This window comes from Sprattus sprattus (genome assembly GCF_963457725.1).
Source record: "Sprattus sprattus genome assembly, chromosome: 13".
Taxonomy (NCBI): domain Eukaryota; kingdom Metazoa; phylum Chordata; class Actinopteri; order Clupeiformes; family Clupeidae; genus Sprattus; species Sprattus sprattus.
Genome location: NC_137911.1, coordinates 21,319,302 through 21,345,234, shown reverse-complemented (window position 1 = coordinate 21,345,234; position 25,933 = coordinate 21,319,302). Strand labels below are relative to the sequence as shown.

General features: G+C 46.8%; 1 protein-coding gene across 1 annotated transcript in view; it reads left to right on the top strand.

Annotated features, from left to right (window-relative positions):
* Positions 1-8,585: 8,585 nt before the first annotated feature.
* The window catches only part of dph6 (diphthamine biosynthesis 6), a 58,842-nt gene continuing 41,494 nt past the window's right edge, over positions 8,586-25,933 (top strand). Inside the window, exons 1-5 of the mRNA XM_080850359.1 lie at positions 8,586-8,726; positions 9,073-9,167; positions 9,299-9,483; positions 23,046-23,119; positions 24,676-24,794. Coding sequence (XP_080706485.1) covers positions 8,704-8,726; positions 9,073-9,167; positions 9,299-9,483; positions 23,046-23,119; positions 24,676-24,794 — 496 coding nt within the window. The 5' untranslated portion in view covers positions 8,586-8,703. The remainder of the gene's footprint in view (positions 8,727-9,072; positions 9,168-9,298; positions 9,484-23,045; positions 23,120-24,675; positions 24,795-25,933) is intronic.

Below are 25,933 nucleotides of genomic sequence, written 5' to 3'. Positions count from 1 at the left end.
GTCCTGCAACAGGAAGTCCGGGATGCCGAGCTCTTGAATCAGCCATCTCCGCGCCAGCGACCCCTTCCTCACATGGGGTTGAGGGGGTGGAAGGAGTGGGGTGGAGCAGCCAGGCTCTGGCGGGTGGCTGGGGGTTCTGGCCACAGGGTGTCTCCTCACTCTGGTAGAGGAGGGAGGTTCTCTGGAAAGCTAACGATTCCCAGCAAAAGGAGAGGAAGAGCACCACTCTGCGTTTCCCCACCGTCGGCCCGAACGATTGACCTTCCTTGAGGGATGAGAGCGACTCTTAAATCCAGTCTCCTCCTCTTTTTCTTTGCCTTATTCTTCTCCTCTCCTCTCCTCTCCTCTCCTGCGCCTCCCTCTCCCCCTGTCTGGCATCCAGCTGGACCCTCTCACGGCCTGCCCTTTGACTGGGGACTTCAGGAATAACAGAGTGCTCGGACATGGGACATCTGCATCCATGTCTGCCTCGATTCCTTCCCTTCCTGAGGCCTGCCTGTTGTGTTTTTTTTCTTTCTTTTTTTTTTGCTGCTGTTAGAGATCGCATAAACAAACCCAGAATCCTCCCTTTTGGAAGCTCTTAAGAACATCAGAGCGCCTTGGTTTGCAGACGTTCATCCTGCACACTCTTCGATGGGCACACGTCCACACGGCCTGACCATGAACTCTGACTGGGAAAGGTGAGCCAAGGGCTAATGGCTCTGGTAGGATGGGTGTGGTGACGAGGGTGAGTGTGTAAGGGAGGCGGGTGGAGGTGGTGGTGGTAGCAGGGGAGGAGGTAATAAACACAAAGCATAGGAAAGCCCGTCAGGATGTATCTTTTATAGCCGGGCCCCGCACTTGAGGTATCAAAAGCCCTTTTAGCCAACAGATGAATCCTGCGTCGCAGGAAATCATGCGGCAGGGTTTTTGCGGCGGGTCGCCGAGAGGTCGTTCGCGGGTCACGGCCCACCGTGACTTTTCTGTTTCACAGCACCGCCTCTTTCCCAGCACGGGGCATCGGCCGCGGATCCGAACCGCAGCAGACAGACTACGGCTTCCCATCTCGTCCACATCCCTCAGTCAGTCAGACTCCCCCCCAACCCCCCCCCCCACACACACACACCTCTCCTTCTCCTCATCGCTGTTGGGTTTCCTGTTTCATTTTCATTACACTCCTCCTGCTGAGGACTGAACTTGTTGCCCCGCCTGAACCGGGGTGACAGCTCCGTAAATCACGGCGCTTTAGTGGCGCTGCCTCTCTTTTTATACACTTTAATCACAGAACTCCAGCCGCACACAAGATTGGCTCAGCGCATGGAATTCACCTATATCTCTCTCTGTGTATATATATAACTGAGAGAGGTACAAAGACACTGAAGCGCTTCTTGCGGTAGAAACGCTGAGAGAACTCATTTTGATTCTTGCTGAGGCAGTAGCTGGGGGGGGCCTATGGTGGGCGACCATCAATCGCTCAGCATCAACAGGTTCAGGCCATAAACTTGAGGTCATAGCCAGACACTTATACAGTTTCTCATCTGGAGCACGGGGCCGTAATGCGTCTGGGAGGATTGCGCGCGAGGCCTTGGCTTTTGTTTTCTTATTTATGGATAGTCAAGGGTTTGGAATTGTCTTAAATGATTGGAAGCCATCTTTCACAAAACACCCACCATAAGCTCAGCCATCTTTAACCCTTTTGGAACTGTGTGCTGGCAGCCTGCTTGAGATCTTGAAATTCCCGACACAAAAAATCTGCAGCGCACGTGCAATTTGTAAAAATATCAGATGTATGATCTGAGTACGGCTGTTTTTTTTTTTAAATAGTGGAACCAAATCTGGTTCATATAAGATGATTTAGATTTGTTTTGTCTGGCTTGAGACACTGCATTGGCAAGCATTGAAAAAAAAGACTGTTTTAAAAGTGAAGTGGGTAGGCCTATCACAAAAATACACTGCTCACTGTTATATCGACACTGCTTTACATTAACACTGTATCACATTCCTTGCGGAAGAGAGGACGGAAAAAAGGCATTTTGGATATACATGAAAGAGGAAGCACTTGAGAAGAGACAGGGGTTACAGACATCATAACAATGGCCCTGTGGAAATAAATGTCTATTTTAGTCCGCACTATGGGGAGGAGCAGCCAACTGCACCAAAAAAGCCATCCCCATGAACATCTGAACGTAGTTAGGCCTTCAAGGACAGGCCTTTGGAGCGAAACCCAAATTGGACAGTGGGATAAAACCCTCTGGTTTTCAATGTATAAAATGTTACACGCAGACAGACACTTACCAAGTTAAATATTTTAGGTGCTATTACACATAGTTCTGGGGATGGGCTGTCGGGGGCCGCCTTCCTTCAAAGCGCTCGACGGTGGTGACTCAGATGGATAATAACTCTGATTGGAGGAAATAATGTTTCCCATGTGGTTGCCGTGGCTTCCCAGCTCACTGTTAGCACACACACACACACCTTTACCGTTCCATCACCACAACTGTCCACGCAGATCAACAGCTCTCCCTCTCTTAGTCACCCTCACCCAACTAACGCCACCCCCACCCGCCACACACACACACACACACACACACACACACACACACACACACACACACACACACACACACACACACACACACACACACACACACACACACACACACACACACACACACACACACACACACACACACACACACAGCGTGCCGAAGGTACACTCCTAATGCACTGTATGGTGCTGGGTATTGATAGAGTCGCTGTTGACACTGGATGGTATGGAGAGAAATAGCCAGGGATCACAACCACAAGACAAATGGCAGCATCGCCTCTCTCAGCCCTCCGCCGAGGAGAGAGCCTGGCCAGTGGAGGGCAGCTGACGTCTTACTCCGGAAGAGTGTGTGTGTGTGTGTGTGTGTGTGGAGGGGGGGGGGGGGGTGGTCAGGAGAGGCCCATCACATTAGTATGAAGCAACTCTTTATTGGATGTGTCAGAGGGGCAGCACACTGGAGAGGTATTGAGTGTCCACTGACAGCCATTTTGGGCCTTTTCATCAGCACGCTGTGTTTATTTTGGGTGTGGGATGAAGCGGGGCTGAAAGATCCGCAATGCCATTCCCTCCCCATTCCATCATTCCTGCACATTCCCCCCCTCCATTCCTCCCATCCTCTTTTCCCTAAGGAGGAGGGCGGGCGAGAGGAGTGGATTAAGCCCTTTTTTTAGAGCGGTAACAATTTTTCAAATGGTGCGCACATGCAGGCGCTCAGGAGCGGTGAGGTAAGCGCGGTGCAGCGGTTGAAGTTGATTGAAGTTGGAGTGTACTGGAGACCCAGCCAGAGGTGGAGATGCTTGGGTGGGGATTGGGGTGGGGGGCTACAGCAGGTTCAAGAGAGGAGGGGGCATACCCACGGAGTTAAGTTGAGGAAGGGGGAGCGGAGTTACTGGCATCAGCTCCAGCCTCCACGTGTTGACCCAACGCAGAGCAGGTGGTGCTTTGATTAGGACAGACCGATTACATCATAACAAGCAAGGGCTCTGTAACCACACACACACACACACACACACACACACACACACACTCATTGCACACATACAGTATAAACACATTTTGTAGATCCAGGGCCCACTCTGACTGCAGACAAGCTGACTTGGCACCGGGCACAAGGGGAGGGATCTAAGAAAAGCAGTGCTGGCCCTGTGAGGGGGGCGAGGGCTTTTTTGTGTTTGCCGAGTGTCACACCTCATCATGGGAAGGCCCAGAACAGACCCAGGAAGATCTTTGATGCTCGGGGAGGGTGTGTGGGGATCGCCTCCGCGGCTACCTCCCACGTCACATCCAATATTCTGACGGCGAGCCATTTCCTGGATTAAGATTGTGTTTGTCGTGCGAGAGGGAAACCGTCCGCGGATTGTATATCATAGAGCAGACATCCCAATTACGGCCTCCACCATCACTTCATGGGCAAGAGAAAAGATGAAAAAGACTTTTTCCTGGTCCATCATTAACAATAAAAAATACAAATACTCTTTCTCTGAAAGCAGAGGCACTCCATAACGATGAAAACATTAAAAGAGCCCTTGCCATAATGATTTTGACTTTTAACGGGAACTACACCTAAGGACATTTGTTAGAGCATAACCCCACAGATACTGTCCAGAATTAACATAATCCTCATTTCCTTCCTTGATGGGATTTAAAGAGCACTAATCAATCTTCACACATTAAGAGAGTTTTGCACAAAGGCCAGAAAGCTCATAACATTTACCTGTAGAGTATCCCTCTCCATTATGAATGATTGGAGAAATGTCTGTAAGTGAAATCTGGAAAGCTTGTCTGGAGTTTCCAGACTCCCTTTCGATAATTAAGATAAGGCCTAGGCTTAAAACCGGGAGTGTGAATCTGTGAAATGTTAGAGCGTATGTGTTTCTAATTGTGTTTGGCACCAGGGTCAGGTGCCGGCAGGGCCATGTTGGGTGCAGTTTTCTCAGGCGGCTTTAAAACGAAAGGGGACTCGTGTACTCTAATAGACCACATCCCCTTGGCTGTGACTTCACAGGAGGCTGGGAAAAAAATGAGCTGTGTCTTGAATTGTTGGAAAGAAAACACTTTTGAATCAAGGACATCTCACCAGTTTGGAAAATCACATTACATTACGAGGTATGCATAGCAACATACTTTTTACATGGGTAACTGTGACTTGATGTAACACTAATGGAACACACTGCTGGAATACTGGCTGTATTAATGTCTGCAAGAATTTGGGGTGAGATTCACTATTTGTTTTTGTTTGTGGTCATATGTAAACTCTGACAAGACTGGGGCCAAACAACTCAAACCTTTAGCAGGGAAAAGTGTTTCTCTTTCAGGAAAAAAAAAAAAACGAAAACGCATTTGCTTTCATCAAATGAAATCAGTCCTTCTATTGCTTTCTCGCCATAAACAATCAGCGAATGAGAGTGGAAGACTCTCAGAAAGAGACCCTCTGTTATTATTTGATGACTAAAGACATTTACAGGATCATGCTGTGATCAAACACAATTTAAATCAAGTAGTTCAGGGCACATCTCCTAACATTTCCAATCAAGGGCCTGTTGGCTTCAGACATTAATGGGATTGCTAATCCATTTAGGGGCCTTGTGATGGTTAATTGTCTGTAAAAATGGGCACAGTTCCCCGTGTAGGTTTGTTTACTAACTGCTTTGGATGTGGTTTGGCCCCAATGAGGCATCATTAGTGTGATGCTATAGCTAATGAGGCTCTGATGGAAGAAATCATATTATGGATCTGAATCAAGAATTTGGTGGGGGCCTATTCTTTTATGAACCTCAGCAAACAAGCGCTGTAATACTGCTTACCAAAACCAGGTATGAGATGTACTGAATGTGCACTTCAAGTTCTGTGTACTTTTCTCCTTTCATGAAATGTGTGTGTGTGTGTGTGTGTGTGTGTGTGTGTGTGTGTGTGTGTGTGTGAGAGTGAGTGAGTGTGTTTGTGTGTGTGTCTGTGTGTGTGTGTGTGTGTGTGTGTGTGTCTGTGTGTGTGTGTGTGTGTGTGTGTGTGTGTGTGTGTGAGAGAGAGAGAGTATGTGAGTAAGTGTGTGTCTGTGTTTTTTGTATGCCTTCAACAACACTCACGTGCCACTCCTGAAGCACAATTACCCAGGTCTTCCCTTAAGCTTCATTTCCAGTCATTTGAAGTAAATCAGCGGCAGAAGCGCACAGGCTCCCCTCACAGCCCCTTTCGTCAGTCATTAGGCCCAGAGTGGAAGCCTGCGTTTTGCATGCATGGGCTGTTGAAGAGAATATAAGGCTGAATCCATCACTGTCTAAGGCAGCCTATGTGCTGTGGTGGCCTGGCAGGCCTGGAGACAGAGCGAAGAGAGAGAGAGGGAGGAGAGAGAGAGAGAGAGAGAGAGAGAGAGAGAGAGACCAGAAAATGAGCAGAGGTCTGAACACAGCCAGGTGTCACCAGTGGACAAAGCTGCCGATCATAAACCATTCCAACCGGCTGCAAACAGAGAGACGGCTCTGCACTTTGTTTGCGGCCGCATGAAAAATTGCAGCCCAAATTGAGTTCCATGCCAAGTCAGAACACGGAGCATGGGCCCGTTTTGAGCTCAAGCAGGTTTTCTCGTCGGTGGAAGGCTACAAATGCATGGTAATTGTAAGGGAAATGATTGCTAAAAGTAAACGCCCTTTCAAGAACCACTGTACTGTTTGTTCAAGAAAATGGAGACATCCCTTAGCAAGATGAGGTCATATGAATGGCGCGCATGCAGAAAGAGAGTATTGTTTTTAATACCAAATATGGTTAATACGTCCCTTTTGAACCTCACTTTCAGTGAATCGCTACTTCTACAGCTGTCATTTCTGCATCACTGCAGTATTAATCATTTATAGTCAGCCATTAATTGTAAAAGTCAATTAAAAAAAAAAAATGAATTCATCAATCTCAAATAAATGCAAACATAAAACACATAAAACACTATGTTCATTTTCTATGCATTTCTAGAAAGCACACCAATGTCACACTGAACAATTCATGAAATCCATACTGCATGCCGCTTTAAAAACAGAACATAAACACAACAGCAGAGAAGTGTGATTTTCTTACGCCTCCCTGTTCAACCTTGACTGGCTTGTCCCGGCACTCAATACATCAGCCAGTGATTTCAGGCCGTGCTTTCTCATTGCGCCCAAAGTTTTTGTGTCCTTGTGCAACAAAAATTAGTTTGTGTATCTGTGTAAATCAACTGTCGTATGCACATGCTCTTTTAAGGAAAAGGCCAAGGGTGCCGTTCTATTTCCCCTGGCCTAGCCTCCTTATTTATGCTCCTCATACTCACTTCATTGCCTGTGCCTCCGTTGCACTATCCATCAACACCTTTTATCCTCCACGTGGCCACAAAAAGGACATAAAGCTCTCTTTTAAACCAGCAAACTACAGCCACAAATAAAAAATGAACAACAAAGCTCTTTATTAATCTCTGAGGAAATGAAATATTTAATGAGCCGGTAAACTTAAGTGTGGTCATTTACATCAGTCATGGCCAGGTCTTACAACATGTGAACATCAGTAGTGGGCTTGATATAATGTCACTGACCAAAAGACATAGCTGGACTATTATGGAAGGCACTGGATGTGAGGCACAATATAAACAGATCCTATTACGCCTTTCATACCATAGGCTTGTTGAAACCATAACACATCTTCCCAAATGTGACGGAGTCAACATAGCCTCTGTATGAACACAAATAGCCCAAATCAGCTCAATTGTACCACATCAACCAAACAGATGAACAATATTCCCCTCCGATTTTACATGTCAAGTGGATAGGTATCAACTGACACCATATTGCACAGTGCTTATTGCTTGCTTTTCAAACCACCGCTCTGCGGTCACTTCCTTTAGGCCCCTTTTTAGATACTGTTTATCGACACACTACTAAGATACTGCCAGATCTAAAAAAGCCAGAAAAAAATAGGGGGGAAAAAGAAGACCAGGGAGGGGAACATTTGGAAAAGCTGAGGGCTGAGGAGATGTCTCTTTCAATTTTGTACATTCAGACAAAATCAGTTGCCTATGGCCTGCTTAGGGGCAGAAGGTGAGGGAAGCACACAAAGGCAAGGCAATTATTCTGCTCTGGCACAACAACTGAGAGCAAAAGGAGCATCAAAGGCTCTCCTCTAAGCCACGGCACTGCCTCAGAGGGGGTGAACGCAACCTGTGTGAATAGCACAATACGGGCTATTGTTGTTCTGCTTGGGCTGGATATATTGTTGGCAGACTGCATTTAGCTCTGGTGTAACCACTGACTTTGCACTGGTTTGGTAGCATACTGGTTGCAAAAGTCTTCCAAAGACTTTGTGAAAGATATCCATTTCAGCGTGTATTACTAGCCTACTATTTTCATTCTGATTTGGGATTTAACCTGACCCCCAAAATGTTTTAAATAAATAGTATGCAATGTCAGAAGGTATGCTGACAAGAGAATCAATTCCTCTGCCATTATTTAAATAGTTCTGCTCAAAGAATATTTCTCAAGGGCAAGCAATTTCGAAGGAATATCAACCAAGTCCTGGTGCCTAACAAACATAATCCAAGAAAACTTGTTTAAAAAAAACAACAACAGTAAAACACTCGCGTTCTTCTGGAGGGGTTTCTTAACAAATCTAGCGAACTCTTTCTTAAGTAAGAGCTATCAAGAATTTTCAAAAACTAAAATGTTTTACGCTTTTTAAGCGATTGTTACAATAAATACAGTGATCACGAACCTGAAAAGCTTACAGAAATGCGGGCTTCAATAGATGATGGCTCTAAATGTAAACGTCTTCCATTCTCTTCTACTTTATATTCTTAAAGTGCCATTCCGGGCTGCATGAAAATTCGTCTGCGTGAGTGACTGGTGAGATTGTTAAATTGCTAGGATAAATAAAGATGTGTATTGTATACTGAACTTTGCACGCCTCCGGACATCGCTGTTGCATTTACCAGCGCTCCTTGGCTTATAGTTCTATTTTTAAGCAGGCAGTAAATAAGGCAGCCGCCTGTGGAGGGCTTTCTACCCCGGAAGTTTCCGATGCACGTTGTACTGTGCAGAGTGTTTACAATTCAGTCTGACAACCGGCGTGCGTTGTTAATATCGGTGGATTACTCAGGGACGACTCGTTTGTAAACGTTACCCGAGTAGTTTATTTGTTTCAAATGAAAATCTGCATTACAGAAAATGAAGGTTGTTGCGCTGATAAGGTAATAGCTATTACCCTCTGTCTAGCAGCTGGAAGTTTTTACTGTTGTTACAGAAAATTGCACCGATCATTCCTACCCATGAAATCAGTTGACACATTTTCGGTTTGTGTTATCCATGTCAGTAACTAGTTCCTCATTCGTCAGTCAATTTAACTGCTTTGTTGTCATGATAAAGAAAAGGATAAACCCCAAGGAAGTGTTCTGAATGCACCCTACAGAAGTTGAAAGTAGCCTTTCTGTGGGTAATTCTCATACTTAAAACATGTCAGTGAGGAACAGAAAACACGCCAGTGTCTTTAAATGAGTTGCAGTGTCTGTACCATTAATTATCCCTGTTTCCATGCAGTGGTGGCAAGGACAGCTGCTACAATATGATGCAGTGTGTTGCTGCAGGACATACAATAGTGGCTCTTGCCAACCTGCGGCCCGCTAACCAAAAAGGTGAGCAACCTTAAAAGCACAACCGAACTGCAGTGATTATAGCCTACTATCATAGTAAAGTACTTTATAGGCATCTGTAACGGTACATTTGTGAACAAATACATGATGGCAAACACATTTTCTCTTACCAGATGAGTTGGACAGTTACATGTACCAGACCGTGGGTCATCAGGCCATTGACCTCTATGCGGAGGCCATGGACCTTCCCATGTACAGACGGGACATTGAGGGATCCAGTCTAGACATTGGGAGGGAGTATAGTCAACGAGAAGGGGATGAAGTGGAGGATCTCTATCACCTCCTGAAGCAGGTTAAGGTAAGAGCCTGATGAAACATTCTGAGTTAATAGACTGTGCATTCTGTAGAGCCACTGCCGGCTTGGACCACAGATAAAATGTGTCACAGAATCTGTGACAAGAAAATCTGCACCACCCAGTGAATGGCAGCTATTTTATACATTTATATTTATTTTATATTTATTTTATATAACAGCTCAGGTGAAATGTAAGGTTGTTAACAGTGAGTGAAAGTGATAGTATCTATTGTTTTGATAGTGTAAGGAGAGGTTCACACATGTTTAAATATTTTAAAATATTTTAAAGCTGAAAATGAGCGCAGAGCTTCTAGGTGAAAATGGTGTTTATATGGAATGACACTCACTCCATGGAGGTGTGGGAATGGTGTCATCACCCCGCCCTCAGATATCTGTGTGACCGCGTTCTCTAACGCATGTGCGTCAGCCCAAGGAGAGAGTGATGTGACGGCTGGCAGGCAGGCCTGCTTTCTTTCACAGGCCACCTCTCAACCCTTCAGCACTTTCAGCCAGCTTTATGGTAACTTAAAGTAGCTGTACACAATTCTAGCGTTAGCTAACTTCAACCAGACTGAGGTAAGATTCCACCCGCCTCCTTTAGTACGCAGTGTAGGCGCGATCGGCAGACACAGTTGTCTCTCTATCTGGAAATTAGTTAACACAGTTAAACCATGTTGAAATTTGAGTCGCTGAATACTGAATCCAGGAGATGTCCAGCTGCATATTTTTCAGAGGCTGTGTATTTTTTTGAGGGCTATAACAATGTAAAGCTTACTAATTTAGATATTTCAAAATCTATCCTTTATACAGCTTTAATTTTGCTCCAAGAACTCCATTTGCCAGTATTCCCTAGCGAGAAATAACAATTGTCAGAGTGGTGAACCAGTAGACCAGTACGTTTTTCGGAGATATCGTATTTTTGGGGGGTTATATTTTATTGACGTGTGTGTATCCCGGTGAGCCTACCACAGTGGTTGCACTACATTGTTTGACTCCTTGGCAAATGTCAGAGCAAAAGGAATTTGTAAATACTTAAGCTACATCAAATTTATATTCTAAATCCAGGTGGTGTGTAAATATTAATTCTAGGGTCTAATAATTGATGGTTATCTGTGGTGGCTATCTGACAGCTTTTTTGTTGTTTGTGTCTGTTTCATGTGTGTAAGCATCAGTGTGTTTGTGTGTTTGTATTCAACACTCCTGGTACCACTCATCTGACTTGACTCAGAGAGGCGGAAGGAGAGCAGAGGGTAGTAGCCCCGGCTTCAGAGCCTGCTTGTCACCACACCATAGATCTGGTGCAACATAGCACCTCTTTCCCCCATTTCTCACACGCGAGCTGCATCAAATTTTAAGGGGCTGTTACTTTTAGGGGAGGGCTGGCGGTGGTTTTTGCTGGAGGGTCGAGTGTCGAGGGGGGGACTGTGATGGCCTGACACGGTGTAAACAGGAAGGGGAGAGAGTGGTCTCCCCACAGGTCAGCGCTGAGACATGTTCATTCAGCGCGAGGGTCCTCCAGGTGCCCTGTCCGGCGCAAGACAGCCAGAGCTTACAGGGAGGGCCCGTGAACCTGCCTGAGGCGTTCTAGCTCTCTCTCTGCTTTTCTCTGTGTTCTCACATAGTCCCTTGCTTTCTCCTCTCCTCTCTTTTTCCCCTATCATCCTTCACTCCCTCCCCCCTCCTTCTTACCGCTGGTGCTTTTACACACGTCCCACACATCCAAAAGCCCCACCACCACCACATCCACCTCCACCACCACCTCTCATCCTGCCTCCCTTTCTCTTCCCTTGCTTTCCTGTCCTCTCCTCTCCCAGCTCTTCAGACCCTGTTTAGCCTGAGCATGGTGATGGGATGAGGTTTCTCTAATTTTCCACAGCTAACTCTGGATCTATATGCCCCCCTCTCCCCTAGAATGTGCATGGTGGCAGGGGCCCCAGGGGACATAGGACAGAACACAAGACCCTCGGCCCCCCCTCCCCTAACATCGAGAGTCCTCACATTGTTTACACGATTTGTGAAGAGTTGTGGACTTACAGCAGCCTGTGATAAACATTCATATCCTCCCTATGTCACTAACACGGAAATATTTCCTGTTTGACTATTTAGGGGTGCCCTTCCCCCCGCACCTCTCTGTGTTTTATTGCCGCCCAGCGATGAGTGGTCAGGGGCTCTCTGGGCAGATTGGTGACTGGGCTGGTATCAACCCCTTTGTAGTAGTCACCTTAGGAAAACCATATTGCTAGATATATTTACAGGCCTTGCAGATAGAGATATTATCCGGAGGAGTTGAGGTTAAAAGTGGGGAATCTGCCAGCGTGTTATCAAATGCTTTCCGTTTCTGTTTTTCGTAGGGCCTCGTAGTTTATTTAAAGTCCCCTGATTTATTCAACTCAGGCCCAGCTCTGAGGTTTATTTGTGGTGGATGGAAGAAGAAGGGGGGAAAAAAACTTGAATGATAATTAGCTGTTAAATCAGCCTCACAGGAAAGAGCAGTTTTAGCATCAAAAATGCGTTCTGTTTGGGAAGTGTGATATTTTCAAAGATCCATCCTAGCAGTTTGAATTAATTAGATGTTATTAAAATCTATTTGGCAAATGACACATGAACATAGATGAAAGAATTATTGAGGTGCTGCACTAGTTTTCCCTCTCTCTCTCTGTCTCTTCACTATCCTTGAAACTCAACAACTGGCAGACAGTGAGGCAACAGTGCCACCTATGGCTTTTTTTTGAAAACTTTGTTTTTAAAAACAGAATTTCACTCCTCTATATTTTCCCTAGTGAGCAAAGTAAACCATTTAGAAATGAAGGAGGGATCCTTTTCTTTCACCATATTGTCAGCCAAAAAAAAAAAAAAGAATATCCAATTAAATAAATATATTTTATGCAGTGGTGACAATGTAGCCACATGTGAAAACGAATGTGTAATCTGAGAGACACGTGCCACCACATACCCTCGGCCATTCAGCAAACGAGGCCGATCTTTGAACCAGGGTCTTTTCGGGGAGAGAAATAACTGTTTTGTTGGCGGCAGAAGGGGAGATCTGTCATCTCTTCACGTTGGTTGCTGATTGCAGGGGATGTGGCCTGAGATTGATGTGCCCTTTCTTAAAGCGCATGCCTCATAAATCAGAACCCCGGATTGAATCTTGGCTTTATCTTGCAATGCAATAGATTTAAGCAATTCACCAAAGAAAAAGAAAAAAGGAATCCAAGAAAAGAAAGGAGGGAAAAGGAAAACATCTGTCCACAGGTTGCCTGGCAAAAAAAAACAAAAAAAAAAACTGCACAATGCTTCTTTTGGATTCTTGAGCTCGATGTTTATGATGACGCTGAGCAAATGAAATATCAACATTGTCAGGGAGAATTAGGTAGCCCTTGTTTTATTTTCATATCCGTATTCATGGAGGCCCTGGCTCTGTCCTCCGGCTGTATCAATACTCTACCGTTACAACAGAGGCACATTACCAGTGATCAAGATCAACTGTGTCAGTCACCCCAGGGCTTGAGCACCAGCCCCCCCACACACACCCCAGCCCCCCTGGCCCTCTAAGGCTCCTGAAAAGGTTTATATTAGTCATCTAAGACCGCTCCGCTCCAGTCCCACGTTCATGCCCAGTTCTCTTTGGCGAGAGGAAGAGGGAGGCACATTTGTGGGTGGGTTGGTGATTGTTCAAAGATATATGTGCGTGCGTGTGTCTGTGTGTGTATGTGTGTGCGCGGTGCACATATGTCCAAAGATGCGTGTCTGTTTAGGCGTATCTGTCAGTGGAACTGTGTGTGTGTGTGTGTGTGAGATTCTCTGTGTGTGAGCACTGTATGGACACGCACAGGCTCAGCTCTCATAAGGTTAGGTCAGAGGCCCACTGTTACATGATAACAAGTTAGCGTGTCCCTCCATCCTTCCTGCACCAATGTGCGCTGAAAACAGGGGGACTTGGCCTTGTTTCCCACATCCTCCCTGACAACCAGTCTCCTTCTTGGAAACCACCCCAAACCACCAGAGCACGACCCTCTTCGTATACGCTCAGTTACGCCAAAACTGTATGACCCCGCAGTTTAAGATGTTGCACAGCTGTCTCGGTCCACATTCGTTACATGAATCCTGTCAAAACCAACTTATTTGCCAGAATGAGGTCCATTTTCTCATAACAGAATTGAACTAGATGAGCAGTGTTTTGATTGCTGAGATTCCATGTTTGTTTTGGCTGCATTGTGCTGAAGGCTTTCGTTTGGTTAATCCCCACAGTATTGAAGGCAGTATAAAGGCACATCGGAATAGCATTTCCCAGCCTGTATTTGTGGGTTGTAATGTAAAAACAATGCATTTGTGATTTTTTTTTTTTTTTTTTACACCTTAGCATCCCGTCATAATTCTCTGTGCATAAATTGCTTTGTGCCTTTTGCTCACTCAAAGATTAAAATACTGCTGTGACTGAGCTGACTTCTGAGAGAAAATAATGGGTGATGATCGTACGCTTCGACTGAAAACCGACTGAAGTCTTGAAAAGCATCTTGATGCCTCTGTCTAAGTCTCATCAACGCTTTTGTGTTATTGTTCTCAAAGAAAGGGTGGGGGGGGGGGTCATTAATAGGTTTCCTGGGGCCAATATGTAGCGGTCTGGTTTTTTTTTTCTTTCTCTGTCTTTCTTTCTTTTTTTTTCTGTCTTTTAAACTCTTCGAAGATGTCATGGAAATCCAACCGAGCGCTGCAGTGCATGGCCTTTGTAGATCTTTTGCGAACATTTCCTTCCGCCGGTGTGTGTGTTAAAACACGGAGTCGGGCTGAGATAATCCCCGATCTCAGCGCTCTCTCGGGCTCCCTCGCCATCGGCCCCCGCCCCATTATCGACATCAGCAGACAAGACCGGGGGGCTCCAGAGATTGGGAAAAGAGGTGTGTGTGTCTGTGTGTTTCTGTGTGTGTGTATGAGGAAAGGAGGGTTATTTTTTTTCCTCATCCGGCCAGGCCAAACAGTGGATTGTTTTCTCAACCCCCGCCCCTCCCTTAGCGTTTGAATCTGCCTTTATTGTTGCTAAAAACTTTTATCAGGCGCCTGTGGAAGGAATCGGAGCGCCCGCCTGGTCTCTCCCACTGTGAGGACGCGAGCAGGCCACAGGACGGAGAGAGCTGGCCAGCCGTGGCGATCGATAGCTTGCAGGTGTCAGCAGCGCAGCATACAGTAGAGCGTTGTTCAAGAGAAAGCACGAGAGAGAGAACAAGAGGGAGAGAGAGAGTTAGTGGAGAGAGAGAGAGTGAGTGGAGAGAGAGAGAAAGGAGGAGAGAAAAGAGGAGAGGGAGAAGGAGAAGGAGAGAGAGAAAAATCAAACCCCTCTGATTACCGCCACATTATTGCGGAGGCATAAAAAAGGATTCAATATCTTCAGACCTGCTTAATACATAAATCATGAACTTGGAGGTCACTCCTAGGAGGTAGCCGATCAATAGGAAGGCTAATATGAGAAAAGTGCACCTGTTTCAGATAGAAAGGCTTTGAGGTGACGGGAGAGCATGCTAGTCAATGTGCCTGCGGGTCCACAGCTACTATTAGCCTATCGTTGTGTTTATCTTTAAAACATAAATGGCTTTAAAGACTTTTAATCTGCATTTCTGTTTCCTCTCAGCAATACCCCCATTTTTCTCCTTTTCACTTTAGCCATGTGCCGCAGCCTTGTTTTTCACATTTCTGGAAAAAAAGTCCCCCTTGTTTTTTTTTAGGTTGAGAGCATCACAGTTTTGTGGCTTTGTTTTTCTTAGGAGGAAGGATAGCATTATGCTCCTGATAACACGGGGCTTGCATTGTTTTCTGCTGGTGTGGAAGTGGCAGGACAGGATCTATTACACATGGGCACATTTCCCTTGAATGCTAACAGCCTCACAAACACGAGATAAAGAAGCTTGCCCAAAGCCTGTGTAATTTGTTTGTATTTTTCTGCCTAATGTACTTTGCTCAATCTTGTTTAGCGATGATAGAATAAGATAGCCTTATCTTGGCTCGCCAAGGGCATGAACGGCTAATGCTGGGTTGAGCATTGTTCCAGTGAAGGATTTTTTTCCTTCACGGAGCCTAGCCACCAAGATGATTTTTAGACATAGCTCCGAGATATTTGCATCAAATCTCTGCGAACAAGGTTAAGCCAATATTTTCTTTTTTGGCACCCCCACCCCCCACACACACACCCTTCCACCCCAGAGTTGGTGATCTACTCTTTTACCGATAGCCGAGAAGTCATGATTGACTCTTTGGGATGAGTATGATAGTGTCTGTGCTTGAAGGGATTCCCATTATCAGTACAAGTCACAAAAATACCTGAAGAAAAATGGAAGCAATGCGACAGAGAGACATGGATACTTTGCTAGTCTCTTCATTCGACGTAAAAATATGTCCCTGAACTGGTCCTCAGTAGCAGAGGTGAACCAAGGACAACAGAATGAAATCGCCGCCATAATGATCGTCTATTCACAGATGTGTAAAATGGCCGCTAGTGTTCCGTGATTATCTCAGGGTTTGGGGAGTCTGTGCAAATAGAGAGAGTGTGTGGAGTTAACAATGAGAACACTTTTGAAAATGGAGCCTGTCCAACAACAACAGCCCATTTTATGGAGTCCAGAGAAAAGCCTGGAGTGAGTCTTCGCTAGTCTCGGTGTCCCAGTGGCGCGCTCCGCTCCGCCAAGAGGTCATTCACCTTTTTTATAGGGGCCTGTCATCAGGCCGCTCGGGCCTCCGAGTGTCTGTGTGTTCAAGCCACCCCTGCCTCAGTGCAGCTCGCTCGCATGAGAGGAGGAAGGCCCAGGGAGAGCTCTCAGTCATAACTTCTTCCAACCATCCCACCCCACCCCACCCCCTGGAAAACACACACCAACCAACGAAGACAACTTTTTATGTTTTGTTTTGGAAAAGCGTTGAGAGAGAGAGAGAGAGAGCGAGCGAGAGAGGAGTGTATGAGAGAGAGAGTTGCGGCAGCTCTTGTCCCTCCTGCTGTTTCAGCCATAACCAAACTAAGAAAAACACTGTCTGGAGTCTGGACAGTGTGTCAGACCTGTGTGTTTTTTTCTCTCATGTGGAGGGAGGGGGGGGGGGGGGGGATAGCGAGACTTATAGAGATGTCAGAGGCGGAGTTGTTTTGAAAGAAAAGGCTGTTGACAGTAGTGTCATGATACTTTTTTAGTGTTTAAATGGTCTTCTCAATGTAATAAAGTTTTTTTTTTTATCTCTGTCCTTCTCGCTGGCTGTCTCAGAGTCTGAAAGAAAGAACGCTTTGTGGACTATGGTGGCTATTGTTGTGGCAGGGGGCGAAACGCATACGACTACATCTGGGCTGTCTCAGAGTTCACCCCTGTCTCCTTCGACTAGCCTTGCAGAAGGGTCGACTTTATGCGCATGGGAGAGCAAAGCCACATCAAGGCGTCAGTTGATAATGTTGTCCTCAACGAAGGGGGAGTTTGCAGACTGTCAAAACGAAACAGGTAGTTGACAGAGAGTGCCTTTTCTTCAGACACCATCACTGTCTTATGACAAAGCTTAGGTCCGACCTCAGTGCATGAGCCACCCCAACCCCCCCCCCCCCCACACCCCTCCGCTCTTCACCCCACCCCACCCCTGCTATAAATTAAGTCCCACTGAGGTAATCTCTTAATGCAGAATTGTCAGCGTGATGGAAATGGATTGGTTCTGTGCGGCTTCCCAGATAAAATTTCAGCTTTTACTTTTCCGTGCATGTTGATATGGAAAAGAAACTCTCCCCCTCCCTTCAAAATACGCAGTGAAACCAGCGCTTTGTGCTTGGCTTGGCTCTGCTTGAGACTGCCTTACCCTGCCTGACGTCTGGCTCTCTGTTTACGTAACCGTATATATTTAAGAGGAAACTCGTGAAACGTTAATCTTCCCCCTCCCCCCTCCCCCCTTCTACTTTTTAACCCTGATGAATTTCTACGTTTTCCAGCTGTGCGGCGTGGCATATTTATGCACGGGCCTATCTGCGAAAACAGCTCTGTCAGTGTAAATGAATCACAGCTATGCCTGTGTGTGCACTGCAGGCCATGAGAGTCCACACGAAACACACTGGAGTGGTTTCATGGCGAAGGAAAAGACGGGAAAAGAGTGTCACACAGCTCAACTGTTCGACAAGGTGAGGCAGCGAAATGTCCCCCTTTTTTCATCCAAATCCGACCCTGAATCCGAACCCTTCAAAATGCCTCACCATCTTGTCTGTAAGGAAATGCTGCTTTGTGGTTTATCATAACTAAACGACAGTCATATAGCTCTCATTTCCCCTCTCACTGTAGACAGTGAGTGTCAGGCCACTGTGACACCTCTGAAGTGGGGTGTCTCGGCAGAAGCAAGATGCTGCTACACCCCCATCCCCCCTCCCCCCACCCCAACCGGTGCTTTTTGAACGTAAGGCATGAGATATGCTGTCTTCTGAGAGCCGCTTGTTATCTCCCTATTTTCTTTTCTCGCTGTGGAAGAGTGATGCGCGGGGACTCTCAGCATGAAGTTATCCTTTCCACAGAAAGGAGAGAAGGTCTCTCCAATCAGGTCAGCTAGCTACTCAACTGAACCACATGTGCATCTATAATAGCCAGAATGGACGCTATGAGGCACTCTAACAGCCATGTAGCTTTCTTCTCGTTACGCTAAGCCATCTCCCTCTCACATTGACTCAGAATGTACTGAGTTACCCTGCACCCCTTACCCCAACCCTCATTACTGTTATTAAAACAAGCCTATAGTAGGTTCATATTATGGGATGGTGATCCAGGACTATTTGTGATATTTCCCCTTTGGAAGAATGTGCATCAACTCCCAGCGTCCGCCTGTCAACATAGACTAGGTGTGGTTGCCGAAGGGTCACCTTGGGAACCAAGTGGCGAGAGAATTATAATGAAGACGTTGCTAAAACAAATATCAAAGCTGCTCGCGGCGCTGCCCTCGTCGCATCACGAGGCATGTCGAGGTGTCTGCGCCGCCGTGTGATGTGGCCCCGGGAGTGTTTGGAGATTTTATTAAACACAAATTGCCCGCGCCCCGTGCCGCCACACGTCCCCGCAACAGGGACCCCCGCGTGTGCCCGCTGTAGCGGCAGGCCAAAGAACAATCCCATTACAAGGGGAGGGAGAGAGGGAGCTGATATAATGGAGGGGCCCATTAAAACCATGTCGCGTCCAGTCGCTCACTTATGGATCCCGGAGAGGGTGGGGTGTGTGTGTGTGTGTGTATGAGATAGAGAGAGAGAGTGAGAGGGAGGAAATATGTGTGTGTGTGTGTGGGGGATTTGGGAGGAGGGAGGCCACTGTGACAACGAGGACATGCCATGGCGCGTGATGGTCTTGCGTGCCCTTGAGCAAACTGTCATTCAAGGCACTTTAATTAATTTCTCCACCGCTTTCCTGCCTAGTCATGCTATGTGCGGGAGGGATTACTATTAAAGACACACACTAGCATGCACACACACCCACAAATGAAGCACATACCATGGTGAGGGACAGACACAAAATGGTTGTACTTAACACACATAAGCACAACAATTTAACGTTAAGTCTTCAGGTGTCCATGAAGCCTAACACTGTTGTATCAGGCATGAATAGATAAGTGCTCTTTATTTGCTGAAAAAATACTTTTTAAGTTAAATCAAATATCCAACATCTGAAATTTAGATAAACCAATCCCTGCCATTTTAAGGAACTTTGAATGTTTAGTGTTTTTAATAAGGGCATTATATCAGTCACGGACAAGTTGAGAACAAATTTAAATGAAACCCAAAAGACTTGACATTCTCTTGTCATCTCTGAAATTGTCTTTTATTTCCTTTTCCCCACAACCAAACATTTATCAGCTTCTTATCTGTCCTGAAGTGCAGATAGAGTCAAGTTTCAGACACAGAACTAACTAGAAAAGTGCCTTGAAATTAAAATCAAATAATTGTTTCTTTTTTTTTCTCTTTGTCCTTTTTTTCTCTTTTTTTCTTTGGCGCCTGTCTCGCCACTTTAATCACCTCGCCAGTTACAGCTTTATCACTCAGCCAAGTACATCCATTTTCATGAACGACATTGGGGAAGAGTGGGAGTTGGGGAGGGGGGCGGAGGGGAGAGCTTTGATTTAATGAATTTCACAATTAGCCGAAGAATTTAATGACTGTAAGGGGCTAAGTATGCTCACTGACAGCCCTGTGGGTCTGAGAGGGGCCACCGCTTGGGGCCCCGTGCTTTTTCATTGATGTCTCCTCCGCTTAGCTCTGGAAAAATTAGGCCGGGGAGGAGAGAAAGAGGAAGAGAGATAGAGAAAGAGAGAGAGCTAGAGAGAGAGAGAGATAGAGAGAGGAGTGTTCCACAGCTTTTGTTATGAGTCGCCCCCCCCCCGACACACACACACACACACACACACACACACACACACACACACACACACACACACACACACAGGAGCTCTAGCCTGGAGCTGCTTGAGCGAGGGAGGCGCGCAGGGAAGCTAAAGACATGATTCACCCATTAAGAGCAAATTTGATAACCTGCGCTTGTTTGCGGTAATTATTCCCAAGAAGAGATTTGTATTGACCGCCCAAGGTATTAGCTGCGTGTTTTGGCAAGAGCCTCGCCAACAGAGGAGCTACTCAAGTGTGGAAGTGTACCGCCTCCAAGTTTTCTGTGATAATAGGGCCTTTGACTTCATGATGGAATCAGGAGCAAAACGAATTGTTGAGATGATTGATAAATCGGGTGGTTATAGTTTTGCATCATTAAGTATACCTATGCCCTTATTTTCTTACCACACAAATCAGTTGGGCCGTTCTCGCCGAGTTCCTATCCAAGCGCTCGCTGCAGTGTGTGTTCACAGTCCGCCGCGTCGCTTCTTTTAGCCATTAGCCCAGCAATAAAAAATGTGGATAAATATCTGAAGCAGCATGAAATCAAAGTTTATGTTTTCATAGTGTCATGAATACATGGAACACCCCTGCAATATCCATTTCTCCTGATTTATGCATTCTGCCCCCATACACCCCAGCCCCCCCCCAGCCCCACCCGCCCGCCTGCCCCAATCCCTCTCACCCCCTCTGCTTCAACAATTATTCCTCCTGCCATTCCCACAAAGGATGAGAAACTATGTCTAGTATTTGTGAAATCCATGTGGCTCATGCCTGTGCAAAAAATTAAAAAAGCACCCATAAGAAAGTAATGTCAGGCTCCTTCATTCCGATCGGTCTCTCGGCGATGACAATAATGGGGACAAAAACAAAGGCACATCCAAAAATAACCTCCTGTCGAGGGTCTTGAGGTTTATCCGCTCGTGTTTATAAACGGTCTAGGAGTTACGAAGTAGTTCGGGAAAGGGAGAGAGAGAGAGAGAGAGAGAAAGAGAGGAAAAAATTGCGGGTGTGAGAATGTTTCTCCTGTCCCATACTGCGTTAGAGTGGGCGGCAAGCCGCTGTTATTGCAGAGTAACCGTATCTGGTGTAATTATTTCTCTGGTTACCCTTGAACCCAAAAAAGCTTGCAACTCTCCTTGTTGCTGGATGATGCCGTGCCTGTCTTCTCCCATTTCAACTCTGTCTGTCTGTCATACACACACACACACACACACACACACAGACACACACACACACACACACACACACACTTACACTCTACATTAGAATAATGTTACATTTTATGACTATGACTACTGCAGATAGACCAGCAACCCCCCCCCCCTTATTTTTCTTAATGGCAAGACTCTGATTCGCTATCAAAAACAGAGGCAGCATTGCCCAGTTAATGTTTGTCACTGTGACCACAGATTAACCTTGTATCAATATAGCTCAGTTTGAATCATAGAGGTTACTCACTGCACTGTGTAATGGGATGCATATTTAAGGCAGATGCTGGTCAGCATCGATTGTGCCTTGTCCTGAAGACATTTTGTGTGTGTGTCTATGTGTGTGTGTGTGGGTGTGGGTGTGGGTGTGCACGTGTGCAATACACCTACTTATATCTTTGCTTTACACACTGCTGTACATTTGGCCTAATAATAGCTCCCTTCATATCGCAGCAGCACACTCTTTGTCCTTTTTATGGAGCGATACTCTGTGTACTACATGCAGTAAAACGACCCTGTTCTTGGATGAACAAACAACCTCGACTCTCTGTGTGTGTGTGTGTATGTGTGTGTGTGTGTGTGTCTCTCTTGCGTGTTGTCGCCTGGGGGCTCCGTCGGCGGCGGTGGCTGCTGCCTCCGCTGCTGTGCCCCGGCATCCCTGATCCACACATCCATACATATATATTCTTTATCTGATTAGCTGACACGTAAGCGCGGCAGGCAGCGTCTGGCCCCGGGGCGGGCGCATGGATTTCATTTAAAAAAGTATCAAAGGTTTACACGCGTGCTCCGCTTTAATCAGCATGTTTATCAGGCAGAGAAAAATTGCAGGAAGGACCACAGGGAGAGGAGGAGCGTGTGGGGGAGGTTATCTTAAGGACCAGTAGCCTGGGAAATTGATAATGGCTACAAGGTAATTTACTGGCAACTTCGGGCATCCCTGCACTGTGCCTATTTGGCCCCTCACTCTAATTACAACCCATGTAATGTCCTAATGAAGCTGCGGGGTGTGTGTGTGTGTGTGTGTTCTCGTGTGTGAGTGTGAGAGAATGTGTGTGTGTGTCCATAGTGCAGTTTGTGTTGGAGACAGTAAATGTGTTTGCATTTGTATGTGCAGATAGCACTGAGACGTAGAGCAGGGTAAAATGCTATCTAAATAGCTGTGTTCTGCATGAGTAAACACTCTTTGGCCCTTTTGATGGTTGAATCTGGTCCAGTGACAGTGATCCAGTGTGCCGGCCTAGTTCATTGTCACCGCCATTTACCACGGGGCATTAGTGCCGCGGTGCAACTCTTGCATTTCAGTGGGAGGTTTTGTAGTCCTTGGTCTTGAACTCCATTGATTTCTCAGAAACAATGTGTCTGTGCTCTCCGTGTGTTGGGAACTGAACCAGAGAGGCTTTCCTGAAACGGCCCCAGATTCGGGGATATTTTTTATGCCGGGCTGATTTGTGGGGTGAGTCAGCGGTTCACTTGAGGCCTCTGATGATAAGGACCAGGCCCCTCTGTGTGTGGCTGTGATGGTGGGGACGCGGCGCACCAGTGGAGGTGTTGGACTTTCTACCCTACCAGGAGGTCTTTGTGTAAGTGTGTGTGTGTGTTTCTGTGTCTGTGTGTTTGCACATGTGTGTGTGGACAGGAAACCCTTGATATCGCATCATGTAAACATCCCCCACATCTTATCTGATGAGGGAAAAGCATGTAGAGTTTTCTCAGACTGTGTGTGTGTTTTCTCATGTGTTGAAGTGAGTGTTTGTGTGTGTGTGTGTGTGTGTGTGTGTGTGTGTGTGTCTGTGTGTCTGTGTGTGTCTGTGTGTGTATGTGTTTAGGCCCACACCCAGTGCTCAGAGAACAAACCTTGCTTAACTCTTCTTAAGTAGAGGTGGAGGGCACTTAACGCTATAGATAGAGCCGTGTCCAGTCGCCTCCTAGAGCGATTGTGAAACTGAGCCTGGCGCTTACCGAGCCTTCTTTCCGCTCCCTGCCCCTCACAGGAAAAGGAGAGCGTGGAAGCGGTGTCTGTCGGGGCCATTCTGTCTGACTACCAGCGAGTCCGAGTGGAAAATGTGTAAGTAGATCTTAACTGTCTCTCACGACGCCAGCACACACACACACACACACACACACACTCTCGGCACTCAGCTGATACCTCTGTTGGCGCACGTCAGTTTCCACTGTCCAGGCATTGAATTGCACTTTAATTTCGGGAGCCAGGCCAAAAACCTGCTGGAGCCCTCTTGTATGCGTTACGTATGGATGACCATGAACTCCTTGTTTTGTATTGTTTAACATCTTAAATGGTGTGGGAAGAGGGGGAAAAAAAAGCTGCTCTGAAATGTTTCGCAGGTACCAACATATTTCCTGTCAGTATTCCAGAATGTTCTGTACTGCCAGAGCTACATCATAAAAAAAAATTGGCTTCAGACCACTGTCTTTGTTTGTATCCACCAGATTGGATTTTCTGCCACTTATTCAAACCTGTTCGATGTTTTGGCCACACTGCCACCCCTAGGCCCTAATGGAATCCCTACTGTCGTGCAAATCCTTTTGAAGTTGAACAGAATGGTTGGCCCCCCTTTCATTCCGGTTGGATGCATTGTACTGCATTCTCATTTGATGCTGTACCTCAAAGTCAGCAATATCATCCACCCCAAAAAGCCCACGCACTTGATACCCTTGTAGCGTAAGTGGCTTGTGATGGACTGTTGGTAACAGGCCACTCAGCCGCCGGACCGCCGTTAAAAGCTTCTCGGCAGGCAGGAAATCCGCGGCCACGCCAGAGGGGCCAGAGTAACCTGAAAAGCCGGGAGTCTTAGCGAAGGTGAGAGGCTTGTTCCCCGTGACAGTCGTCCTTCGGCCTGCGCTGTCAGGCCGTCAGTCAGGGCCCCTCGGCCCCATCTTCCAGCACATTCCAGTAGAGACACCAACCCTATACCTCCCCCCCCCGCCACCTCGCCACCACCTCCCGCCAACGCAGTGCGACTCCTTGCCTGTCAACAAATACCTCCCGTCAGCCGCCCATTGTCTTGGAGGGGCCCCCTGCACCTTGAGGCGTCTGGTTGGAGCTCAGGTTACCTGCGCTGTCTCTCCCCGTGACAGGGCTGACGAATGAAGGAGGGCATGGGGTGGGGGGGGGTGGGGGGACAGGGTTAGATGAGGGGGGGGGGGCTTGTGGCAGCGAGGGGATTTAGCTGTGATTTCATAATTACCCTTTTAATTTCCACCCCTCCTCTCCGAACCCGGCTCTGGCGGCTTTTCGAGCCATACGAGCCCAGCCGTGGCATGCTGCCCGGAGAGGGAAAGTGCCAATTGTCTTTGAAGTTGTTGAGCTGGTGGCGGCAGTGTGATGTGAGCTCTCTATCTCTGGCTCCCTCTCTTTGTCTCACATTCTCATACTCTCCTTCTCTCTCTCTCTCTCTCTCTCTCTCTCTCTCTCTCTCTCTCTCTCTCTCTCTTCTTCTCTCTCTCTCACTCCCTCTCTCTCTCTCTCTCACTCTCTCTCTGTCTCTGTCTCCTGTTATCATGGCATGTATTTCTCTTTCCATCACTCCCTCTATCCTTCTTTGTATATCGTTCGCTCCGTCTCTCATTCTCTCTCTTCCTCTGTCTGTCTCTCTGTCTCAGGTGTTCTCGGCTCCAGCTCCAGCCTCTGGCCTACCTGTGGCGCCGGGACCAGGAGTCGCTGCTCTCAGAGATGATATCATGTGGCGTCCACGCCCTCCTCATCAAAGTGGCCGCCTTCGGTGGGTGAGCGGGCAGCGGCCGAGCAGTCACCCCTGCCACACCCCTTTCAGTTCACAGTTCACCAGTTACACACACACACACACACACACATCAATTCCCCTTACAGCCTCCGAAGAGGTTGTGGTCGGTCATTGGGGACAGGAGGGAAGAAGGGGGTTGTGGGGGGGGGTTAAGCGGTTGCCCTGCCACCTCAATGTAACCAGAGACAGATAGAGCATAAAAGAAGGAAAAAAAGCCACAGACTACATCATCAAACAAGGGGTTAGCGTAGACGGTTGAGGCTTCGGCCGCGGGGCGACAAATCGGTCGAGCGTAGAGCAATATGCAAAAGATAAGAGCCGACGCTGGCAGCCACAGAAAGATCTTGACTGATTGCCGACTCACGTTAATGAAAAAAAAACATCCGTAATTACCCCTGCCGTCGCCACCGCCACCGTGCCGTGCAGAAGGGCACGGCTTGTTCGTCAGGGTCCCTTGCATACCTCGACAGCCACGGGCCGTGAAGCGGCGATTAAAATCTAGTATATCTCATTTAAGCTCTTAAATAGGCGCACAACAGTGGAAAGGTTAGTGTCTTGTCACCTGGCTGGTGCTGTGGGCCTGTGCTGAGGCCTCAGGGTAGACGCAGATCGGGTTGCTGAACGAGAGACAAGAGAGAAAAGGAGTGGAGGTAGGAGAGAAAAAGAAAACCTGTCCTCTTCTACGAGTTTTCCACATGCGGATTGTTGCTTGTGTCTACTTGACACTGACACTGGGAGTGATAAATGATCATTATGCTGCTGCTAGTTCTTTTTATCCTCCAACTACTTGTGGCAATAAATCACTCCATTTAGCTGCTGTTTACGCACACTTAAGTACTTGCTGTCAAACTCAGCCGTAATCAGTTATTAAGGGTTTCAGGCAGACACTTGATCTGCAACAATCAGTGGCATATCTACTTGTCTACAATGTCATTATGCCCAATCTAAAATAGTACTTACCCATTTAAACTATTTGTAAATGTTCCTTGCCGATAAAACTTAGTTTCTTTATTTTTGTCACAAATCGATAAAAAAAAATATTTTTTTGTAATCCTTTTTGTCATAGGATTTGATCATTTGTGATGTCCTTTAAGACTTCTTAACAAGACACAACTGTG